An 11967-nucleotide genomic window follows, 5' to 3' on the forward strand; every position below is an offset into this window, starting at 1 on the left:
AAATCAGAGCATTGAATCATGGTTCCTATCGGACCAGGCATCATCTCTGAAGTCTCTGGAAATCCCAATCCATCCATTCCTCAGCTGCTTTCTCAAGGCAGTCCCACCCCCACCCTGCCACCCCTGCTCTGTCTCACCAGAGGGATCTTTCCAAAGTTCTCAGCCAGCAAGACTTCATTCAGCTGTGTGCATATACAAAAGCACACAGCTGAATGAATGGAGATGAATCAAAAACCAGATGGGGTCTGTCTACCATGGTATGCTGTCCAACACTGGGCTTCCCTGACCCCCACTCTCCCAGGCTGCCTGCCATGGTCTTAATAGGGCTGGGTCAGTCCCACATGGGAGACAGGTTAGGGCAAGTCTTTGTCATCCCCCATATGGCTCCATCTGCTTATGCATGATAGGGTTTGGGCTGCTGTCCCTTGTATGGGCATTGCAGACTCTTGTGGCCATAGGAGTTCGCTGCTACCCAGGCATGTCCTGCCACCTGGGCCTCCAGCTCCTCTGAACTTTCCAGAGCCCTGTGCCAAGCCCCTACTTGGTGCCAGCACCTCTCTTCCCTCTGTCCATCTTCCCTGGAGAATCCTGAGCCAAGTGTGACCCAGGAAGCTTTTCAGCACTGCCACTGGGTTCAGCCTGTCACTTCCTTTCCCTATTATAACAAACATGATCTCCACCATATTAACCTAGAGAATCAGCCTAAGGGGGCTGAGAGAGGGGAAAAAAAAGACACAGTGAGCAAGGAATAGATTCTAGCCAGAAACTCATGCTCTCAGAGTCAATATTTCTTCATCTCTCCCATTGGCAACTTTGCACTTGACCCTTCCATCTCCCATGGGGTCAGAATTCTACAAGCACAACTCACTTATCTTTCCCTCAGTTTTACATGTTAATAATGGATATTAATCTTGAATCATTCTGCATCTCTTCCATTGAATCAGAATTTCTTAGCTGGGCACAGTTTCACATGCCTGTAAGCCCAATGGCTCTGGAGGCTGAGGCCTAAGGATTGCAAGTTCAAAGCCAGCCTCAGCAAAAGCAAGTCACTAAGCAATTAGTGAGACCCTGTCTCTAAATAAAATACAAAATAGGGTTAAGGATGTGGCTCAGTGAGTTCAACCCCCAGTACCAAAAAAAAGATAATTGACTAGTTCAGCAAAAATAACAACAATGGAATGAGTTTATAACATATGAAAAAATAAAATGTGTAACAAGAGGTCAAAAGGATAGAAATTTAGTTGTAGTATAAAGTTCTTATATATAAAGTGGTACAATATAACTTGAAGATAAACTGTGATAAGTTAAAGATCTATACTGCAAAGTCTAAAGTAATACAACAAAGAATTTTGACTAATAAGCCAACAAGGGAAAAACCTAATAATGGAGTATTTTAAAAATCCAATTAATCTAAAAGAAGGCAGGAAAGGAAGAATGAACAAAAAAAGGAAAATAGAAGAAGAATGAATAGGACAAATATAAAATGTGGAAAAGATGATGGATTTAAATATAATCATATAGATAACTGTATTAAATGTAAATGGCCTAAATATCACAGTTAAAAGATATCGTTAGATTGATTTTTTAAAAAAACTAGCAAGACTCAACTATATGCTGCCTAAAAAATGCACTTCAAATAAGAAAGACATGAAGAGGTAGATTAAAAGTAAAAGGATATAAAAATATTTATCGAGGATGGGGATATAGCTCAGTTGGTAGAGTACTTGCCTCGAACGCACAAGGCCCTGGGTGCAATCCCTAGCACCACAAAAACAAACAAACAAAAAAAGATTTGTCATGCTAGCTGGATGTGTCGGCTCAAGCCTGTAATCCTAGCAAGTCAGGAGGCTGAAGCAGGATTGCAAGTTCAAGACAGCCTCAGCAACTTAGTAAAACCCTGTCTCAAAAAGGGGTGGGGATGTGGCTCAGTGGTAAAGATCCCCTGGGTTAAATCCCCAGTACCCTCCTCCAAAAAAAAGAAGATATGTCATGCTAATAATAATCAAAAGAAAGATGGAATGTTTACCTTAATTATCACATGAAGTAATTTCAGAACAAAGAATATTGCCAGGGGTAAAGAAGGTCATCTCGGTAATGACAAAGGAGTCAATTCATCAAGAGGACATCATGTCTTAAACTCACATTCTCCTAAAAACAGAACTTTAAAATACATGAAGCAATCACTAATAGAACTGCAAGGAGAAATAAATTACTCATCAAAGTCAAAGATTTTAATATCCTCCTCTCAATAGTTTACATATACAAGGAGACAAAAAATCAATATGAATATAAACGATTTGAAAACCGTATCAACCAAATTGACTTACACAACATTTACAGAACATTCTAGCCAACAACAGTAGAATATAAATTATTTTCAAGTGTACATGAAATACTTACCAAGATAGACCACATCCTACTCCACAAAACAAATCTCAACAAGGTAAAAAGGATTCAAGTCATACAAAGTATGTTCTCTGACTAAATTAGAAATTGATAAGACAGGGGCTAGGGCTGTAGTTCAGTGGTAGAGCACCTGCAGAGCATGCATGAGGCACTGGGTTCAATCCTCAGCACATATAAATATAAATCAAATCAAATAAAGGTATAAAAAATATAATATTATTATTTAAAAAATCAATAAGACAAATACCTCAGAAACTTTCCACGTATTTAGAAATTATGTAACACACTTCTAAATAATACAAGGGTCGAATAAAAAATGAAAAGAGAAATTAGAAAATATTTTGAGTGGGCTAAGTGTGGTGGTGCACACCTGTAAACCCAGTTGCTCAGGAGGCTGAGGCAGGAGGATTGTAAGTTCAAAGCCAGCCTCAGCAAAAGCGAGGCACTAAGCAATTCAGTGAGACCTGTCTCTAAATAAAATACAAAATAGGCCTGGGGATGTGGCTCAGTAGTTGAGTGCCCCTGAGTTCAATCCCTGGTTACCACCCCTGGCCCCCCAAAAGAAGAAAGTATCTCAAGTGGAATTAAATAAAACACAACATATCCAAATTTGTGGATGCTGCTAAAGTAGATTTACAGAGAAAATTATAGTATTAAATGACTATTTCTACAAAAGAAGACAAATTTCAAATCAATTACCTCAGCTTCCACCTTAAGAAGTGAGAAAAATAAGGACAAATGAAACCCAAAATAAGTCAGAGGAAATAGTGAAAATTAATAAAATAGAAAATAATAGAGAAAATCAATAAACCAAAAGCTGATTCCTTGAAAAAATACAGTTTATAAACTCTGAGATGACATAAATTACCAGTCTGACAAGTGGGAGTCACATCATCAATACAGATTCTATAGATATTAAAAGGATAATATGAACAACATGCATAAACAACTTTATGCCAATAACTGCAACAATTTAGGTAAAGTAGACAAATTCCTTGAAAAACACAAACTACAAAGCTTACTCAATAAGAAACAACCTCAGTCTGAATTGCTATATAACAATTAAAGAAATTGATTTTGTTGGGGGAGGGAGTAAAAACCATGAAGACAACTGTAGGCCCAAATGTCTTCACTGTTGAACTTTCCAAACAAAGAAATAATGCCAATTCTACAAAAACTGTTAAGCTGTTTTAGAACATTGGGGAAGCAGGAAGGAAAGCTTTCCAGCTCATTCTATGAAGCCAACATTATTATAGATAACAAAAGCAGACTGAGACAGTAAAGGAAAAGAAAATAAAGACCAATATATTTCGTGAACATAGAACCAAAAATTTTACATCTAATATTAGCAAATCAAATCTAAAAAAGTATGTAAAAAGGACGATATATTACATAATGGAGTTTATCGGAGGAAAATAAGATCGGTTTAACATTTTTTAAAAATTTATGTAGGCCTGGGGTGTAGCTCAGTAATGAAGTGCTTGCCTAGAATGGGCCAATCCCCAACACCAAAAAAAAAAAAAAAAAAAAACAATGTAATTTTTCATATTAACAAATTAAAAAGAAAGAATCATATGATCATTATATAGATGAAGAAAAAGTATTTGACTGAATACACGTCATTCCTGATTAAAAAAAAAAAAAAAACTCTCAGCAAATGAATAAAAGAGAATTCCCTTCAACAATAGCATGCTTAATATTGAAAAACTGCTAAGACAGAAAAAGACAAGGGTGTCTTTTTCATTTGTACTAGGGATTAAACCCAGGAGTGCTTTACATCTGAGCCACATCCCAGTCCTTTTTATTTTGTATTTGGAGACAGGTTTTTACTAAGTTGTTGAGGCTGGTCTTGAACTTGTGATTCTCCTGCCTCTGCCTTGAATCACTGGGATTGCATATGTACGCCAACACACCCAGAAAGGGTGTCTATTTTTACCACTTCTATTCAACACTGTGCCAAAGACTTTAGTCAGGGAAATAAGACAAGATAAAGAACTAAAAGCTATTCAGATTGAAAAAGAAAAAATAAAACTGCTTTATTTGTAGATGACATGATATTATATGCTGAAAATCCTCTGGAATGTGAAAAAATAAACCTACTAATTCGCCAATAAGTGAATTCAGTAAGGTTGCAGGATTACAAGATCAGAATACAAAAATCAATTGTACTCTTACATATTAGAAAAAAAATCACAAGTTCAGAAATAACACATTCACAACAGCATCAAAAATATGAAAAATTTAATAAATCTGACAAAAGTCATAAAAGATGTGTGCAGTCACAACTACAAAACATTGCTAAGAAAAATTAAAGGCCTAAATAAATGGAGTGAGATATCACGTTCATGGTTCAGAAGAGTCAATTATTATCATTAACATATCATTTCTTCCTAAATCGATCTATATCATAATCTGAGTGGGCTTTCTGATAGAAATTGACAAAACAATTCTAAAATTCTAGCCAAACAACTTTGAAAAAGAAGAAATTTTAGTCTTAATTCAACTTTAGTATTTATATTATTATAAAGCTTCAGAAATTAAGATGATATGTTATTGGTATTAAACAAAGAGATAAATGGCACAAAAGAGAGCTCAACCTCAGGCTCACACATATAGAGACAATTTATTTTTCACAAAGACATAAAGGAATTCAATGGAAAGAGGATAACCTTTTCAACAAATGGTGCAGGGACAAGCAAACATCCATATACCAAAACAAAACTTCAATCCACAGCTTTACTGTACTACAGAAATCAATTCAAAATAAATCACAAACCAAAATGTAAAACCTTAAACTGTAAAACTTTTAGAATGAGATATAAGTTGGACAAAGATTTTTTTTTAACATGACACCAAAAGTAGTTCATAAAAGAACAGTGATAAAACGGACCTCATGAAAACTTAGAAGAACTGCTCTTCAAAAGACTATCAAGAAAAGGAAAAATTTGGCCAAGTGTGGTGGCACATGCCTGTAATCCCAGCTGAGTCAGGAGGATCACGAGTTCAAAGCCAGCCTCAGCAACATAATGAGGCCCTAAGCAACTCAGGGAGTTGCTATCTTTAAATAAAAAACAATAAAGGGCTGGGAATGTGGCTCAGTGGCTAAGGGCCCCTGGACTCACTCCCCAGTACCAAAATAAATAAACAAATAAATAATACAAGACTCAAAATGAGTAAAAGTATTTGCAAAAGATATATTTGATAAAAGATTGTGCCTCAAATATATAAAGAAGTCTAAATAGCAAGGGATGAACTACCGACACAAAGAAACTATGGATGAATCTCAAAATGATTATGCTGAGCAAGAGAAACCAAATAAAGAAAAGTACACAGTTAATGATTACATTTATACAAAATTCCAAGCAAAACAAACTAATGTGTGATGATAGAAAACAAATCAGTGGTTGCATTGGGATGCCATAGCAGTAGGTGGTGGTGGGAGGAAGGGGTTAGAAAGAGATAGAAAAAAACTTTTGGGGGTGATGGATATGTTCATTATCTTTATTGTGGCCGTGGTTCTATGAGTACATATGTACGTCAAAATTTAACAAATTATACACTTTAAATATATTTTTTATATTTATAGTTTATATTAAGTTAAAGGGAAACAGACTTCCAAATCTCTAGTTTGTAGCCTACACATCCATGATTCAGATACCCAGGGGGCACTTGATTACTTTACTGGGCAAAGAAATAAAGGTTGTAAACACTTCATCCTAATAAGTCCATAAATCAATCTAAGATGTATTGGATAAGAGGGAGAAATTAGGGAAGACAGAACCCAGTAGCTGATATGAACATATTCACTGAAAGACCTAATCCCTCCAGAAAGACTTATCAGCTCATCTCAAGCCCTTGCTCACATCTCTGCTAGCTGCTCTTTCCCAATAAACCAAGGCAATGTTTAACTGCCTGGTCCCATGGTCAGCTCCGCTCCCCTCCTCCTCTGCCTCATTCAGCATCAGGGCAGCCTGCCACAAGGAACAGAGTCCATACCTGCTAGGAAGAACTATTGGCTCTAGAAGTATAGAAGGGACCAGGGGCGGGATGGAGCCTAAAAGGGACCCACGTGCAGACCAGGGAGCCCTGAAGCGCATTTTGCATCTTTCATTCCCTCAGGTTTCACTATCAAAAGACATAGTTAGTCCTGGAGATGGCAAATGGAGTTCACATTACCTGTACTCTCCTATCACCAAGCTAATCTCATCAAAATTCTAAAATGTGCTGGCTTTTTCCCCCATGAGATAGGACAGACCACATTCCCATCCTAGGAAGGAATTGTTCAGCTGGTTACCCCTCTCAAAAGGAGTATCACTGTAATGTCCCAGGTACTTTTTAAAGATAAAACTGATATATCCTACATGAGCAACGAAACAGCGAGCCTACTTGAATGTTTATGTGCTATAATCAACATTAGCCTGACCAATAGTGGTCACTGAATAATCCACTAAAAATGGTAACAATTGTCAAGTCCTGCTAAAATATTAACTATTGCTTTTCTAAGAAGAAAAGTCTCCCTTCTCTTTATTCTTTGGTATCTATAAACAGCATCAAGGCTAATGGTTTTCACTTAGTCCTCTTTACATCACTGCCCATATTCATCTTCTCTATTTCTTTATAGTCTAGAGGTAAGATTCATTTTATTACTGCCCTTCCCCTCTAAGATGTCTATTTCTGAGAAGTCTAGCTGTCACACATTCTGCTGCGGCCTCACATGGCCAGGTCATGGCCCCAGGTATTCTGCTGAAGAGGTCCCAGCTAAAGGCCAAGGGCTTACAATGGCCAGCAAGGCCCTACCTGGTGTGCACCCCACACCCCACTTACTTCCCAGTGGCACCTTCTATTCACTCCTCCTGCTCCAGGCTCCCTGGCCTCTTTGGGCTTCTCAAACAAGACCTTCAACCTCTTGTTTAAGACCATTAAGCCTTTATTTTCCTTTGTCTGAAAATTTTCACCTCCTACATCCTAAGGCCAACTCTCTCACTCCTGGCAAGGCTTTGCCCAGACACTCTCAATGAAGCTCCCCCACCCACAACCAAGCTTTTTAAAATTTCCACCACCCACACCCACACTTCTGATCCCTTTTATCTAACTCTTTTTGTTCTTTTCCCATGGCACTCTTTGACTTCTGATGTAAAGTCTATTTTACTTGTTTACTATGCTTATTGTTTATTTCCTGTCTCCCTCCTCTATTATGTAAGCCCCCTGGTCTGTTGTTTATAGATGTATCCCCTAGAACAATTCCTGCCTCAGGGAATATTTGTTGTTTAATGACTGTGAAAATCAGGGCTTGGTTAGTTTTGTGCTGATCCAAGTAACAGACTGAAGACCTCAGAAAGCCTTTAGGAAGAGGCAGGCATGTGGGGATAAATGGGCCACAGGTCCTGGACACCGAGGGAGTGTTTACCTAGGAGATGACTGAGGTGGGCATCGCTCCAACTGTGTCCCTGAAAATCCTGCTGGTTGCTTTTTGTCTGAGATGGGCTTCATTATAGCACTCTCTCAGTCTCCCCGTTTTTCAGCTATACTTTTCAACTGTTCACCCATTCTTTTCTCTCTCTTGCCTCAGCTTCTTCCCTGCTCTGGAACTCATTTCAAATTAGATCTACCAAATGTTAAAGCTGAAAGAAACCAAAGAAGACATCACTTATATGTTTAGTGTGGAACTAAAACTTGCTTTGGGGGACTTTTTCATCCCTGACCTTCTCACTGAACAAATACTAATAAAGTTCCTCCAAGTACAAAAGTGGTCATGTGAATCTGTTAGTTTAAGATCTCAGAAGCAGGCTGATAGGATACATTAGCTGGGCTTGGTACATCCATGGAATATCCCAGCATCTTTCTCCAGGACTTGTTCAGAACATCCGTGTCATCCCCTGAACCCAAGCCACAATCTAGGAACCATGAATTTAAATAAAATCACTAAACCAGGAGTAAAGGGGTCAAACCAATCTGATGGTGTCCATTCTCTGAACACTCCTTCCCCAAATCAGCAGCAAAAGATTCTTTCAGGAAGAGGCCTTAGTCTCTTCTTTGACAAAAAGATGACATGTTGAAGTGCTTGGGTCCATCCTCTGTAAAAGATTGTTTTCCTTGAGAGATGAGGGGAGTTAATTGGTGACTAAAAGGAACATAAAAAATCAGAAAAATAGGCAGGTGTAATTTCCTTTAATGACCATACATATTTTGATCAATCTTTGGCAAAGGAAACTTTTCATTAATTCACCCAATGGCCCTGGATGACTCCTGCCCTTCTGAGCAAACTTGGGCATTAACCTGTAGCTCCAAAGTCCTTCATAACACTCCTCTCCAGTTGCTGTCATCCATCAGCAAATAGAGAGGAGGCGTGCTAAGACCTCATGCTGGATCAGAGGATAAAATTGTGAGAGGTTGCCTAAGGGTTAAATAAAGAACTTGACTAATCTGAGGACCCCTAAAAATGTCTCAACTATCAGTTGGGATCAGTGTGTAGAAGACAGGTTCTATTCATGGAAGGAAGAAGCCTCAGCAGCCACCCTACTGCCTGCCTCCACCTCCCCACACAGGCACCCACATGAGAAACCAAGGGCCATAGGTAATCTTTTCTTCCTGTGCCTGAATTTCAATATAAGACAGAGCCAGCGTATTCTCAGGTCTACACAAACTTACCACGAAACCCTGTTGCAGAACTTGGACCCAAAATTTTCCAGACAAATGAAGCTGCTCCTGTCACTACTCCCTTTTACTGCCCCTTCTTCAGCTTAGTGGTTTTGCTTTAAACCTGTACATCACTATTTCCCATCTCTTCATGCCCTTTCTACTAATTCCCAGGCCAATCCTTACCCAATTCCAGAGAGGCTTGGGGAAAGCTGCTCACCTCCTAATCTTTCTGCCACGTGAGGCGCTAAGCTGGTTATTAAGTTCCAGATACCAAGTTCCAGTGCCCAGCCTGGTCACCAACTTCTGCGTGTGCCCTGGGCCAACCTCATCCTTCCACTAAATTCTCTAAAGGGAAGGTGCTCTGGCCCAAATTCCTCAACAAACATGGGGAGTGTCCAGGGCTACAGAAGAAGTTGGAAGACCTCCCTCCTTCCCTCACAATGCAGACTGAACAAAGTCCTGTGATTTCAGGCCACTGGCCAGAAATTCCTGTGGAGAAAGGACATTTTAGCTCATTCCCACCACTCTGGAAAAATACAAGTTAACTTTCAATCCTAGGGTCAATCCCCAATTGCCACAAACCTGGGAATAAGACTACGGATCCAGAACATACCTCTTGTGTTCTCCCTCAGACCTTCCATCTCCACTCTGGAATGGTGCTTTCTTTCTCTAAAATCACTGGGACAATCAAGCTTGATGGGTTTGGAGGCCCCTCCTCCCCTGAGAAAGGGGAGGTGTTGTGTTTTAGTACCCTCTAATCCTTGTGGCCTGTGAAATACCTGCTCCTCTAGGCTGCAGCCCCTCTATAAAACCAGATCCAGAATTCCCAACCCCTTCCTGTAAGGTTTACACACCAACTAACCCACACTGATTATACAAAACTCTTACATACCTGGGAAATCCCTCTGGGGCTTCCCACAGCAATGTGGTGGGATTCCCTGAAAGTGGGTTAGCAATAACAGAATGACTGCTGTGGGGATGGCAGAGTTACTCCAAGAGGATGCAATGGAAGTCAGTGAAGACCCAACACACACACACACACACACACACACACACACACACACACCACATACACACACGTTTGTAGTGAGAAAATTTTTAAAAAGCCCCTAAGGTCAAAGGTTATGTACTAGTGGCAGTTGAGCTTTAGGAATATTATGATACCAGCTGAGTAGGGGGAAGAGACAAGGCCAAGACTGAGGAATCTCAAGACCACAGGTCAGTTTGGTAACAACATCACCATCAATGTAGCTACTATTTATTAAACACTTTACATACATTAACTCTAGTCCTTACAATAACCTTGAAAAGCAAGTATTTACTGTAGCAGCCATTTGAGGTTCTGAGAGCTTAAGCAATTGCCCAAGATCACACAGAGAGTAAGTAGCACAGCCAGAATCCAACCCTGATCCATCTGGTTCCAAGCCTGTCTTCATACTTCTATGAGGCCATGCTATAATAAAAGAGCCCTAGAACATTCACATAACTTTTCTAGGTCTGTTTCCTGCAGAGTGTCTTCAATGACCTCTAGGGTCCTTCCAATTCCAGCATTCTATGCATCTATGGGACTCCCCAGCGGGGCAGTGAATGCAGGAAATGAAATCATCCTCCTTCTGGGAGTGGGTGGGGTAGCGCAGTGGCTCTCACCTCCCCCATTTTTGTAGCAGAGATAGGGAAACCTCCAGACGTTGCCTAAGCCAACGATCTCCCCAGCCACTGACAGCACAAACTCCATCTTGTTGTTCCAGTGCCCTCGCTCCAGGGTGCCATCTTCCTCCGCTTTTTCCATGACTGGATACACAGGTTTTGTCTCTCCATTACTGGTTGTGCCTGAGACCTTGCTATCCATCCCACCTGGAAAACAAGTGGGTGCTCTGTTACTGTTGGGAACCCCAAAAGGAAAGCCTCCTCTCTGTACCAGAAAATGTCCAAGAGCATAAATTGGAAGTAGACCCATATCTTCCTTAGCATCTCTCATTGGTAGAACTGGGTAACTGCTACTGAGATATTATATTCCTTTCCCATTTTAGAAAACAAGCACTGATACTGAAGGACAGCTTCTTCTTCCCCCATACAGGCTCTCTCAGGTTTAGGCTTTGGAGCACAGAAGGAATCACAGCCTCTGGATATTTCAGCTCTCCCCACCACCTACCCTTGGCCTCAGCTGGATCAGCTTGTGCTTCAGTTTTTTTACTCTATATTCTGGGAACCATTGAAAAGATGAAATTTTACATACCCTCAAAGCCACTGATTTGTGACTGTGGGAAAAAGATTTGGTATTATGTTTATTTTCTGTAACAGCAAAAAAATTATAAAGTATGTAAATGTTCAAAAATAGGCAGATGGGTTAATAAATCGATAGATATATACAACAAACTATAGTTATTAAAGACTTTGCTGCAAAAAAAGAATATTGAACCAAAGTGGTATTTATACTACATGAAGTAAAAACAGTATATATAATATAATTATTTTTGACAAATATTTTATAAAGTATTTACATAAATTGAAAGATTAGGATATACACAAAAATATTTGTCTCTTAGGGGCTGGATTATAGTAATATTTTGCTTACATTTTATACTTTCATCAAATAATATGTTTTATTGAGTGAGACCAGTGACTGTGAATAAGATAAGCTGAGCTATCTAGGTACTGATTCCTCCGTTTCTCTCTGAAAGATAAACTAACGACTTATTTTTGTTTTGTTTTCATGATGACAAATGTAGGAATCTGTTACAGTAAAGAAGACAGCAAAAATGAATAAAGAGTCATAGTTCTAAGTTTACACTGCCCAAAATGCTCTAGATTGCTATTGGAATCAAGGATAAGATTGGATATGACTCACATTATTGAGCAATTACTATGGATTAGGCACTTTACCTATTTCTCAGGGTAGCATGCTGTAATTGAAAGGAAAGG

The 11967-nt window shown here is 39.3% G+C and overlaps 1 protein-coding gene across 2 annotated transcripts in view; it reads right to left on the reverse strand.

The window, feature by feature from the left end:
- LOC143396610 (sodium- and chloride-dependent GABA transporter 2) overlaps positions 1-10894 on the reverse strand; it is a 36236-nt gene extending 25342 nt beyond the window's left edge. For both annotated transcript variants that reach the window (XM_076852538.1, XM_076852537.1), the window contains exon 1: positions 10693-10894. In XM_076852538.1, coding sequence (XP_076708653.1) covers positions 10693-10894 — 202 coding nt within the window. The remainder of the gene's footprint in view (positions 1-10692) is intronic.
- Between the last annotated feature and the right edge of the window lie 1073 nt (positions 10895-11967).

Source organism: Callospermophilus lateralis, chromosome 4 (assembly GCF_048772815.1).
Source record: "Callospermophilus lateralis isolate mCalLat2 chromosome 4, mCalLat2.hap1, whole genome shotgun sequence".
NCBI lineage: Eukaryota > Metazoa > Chordata > Mammalia > Rodentia > Sciuridae > Callospermophilus > Callospermophilus lateralis.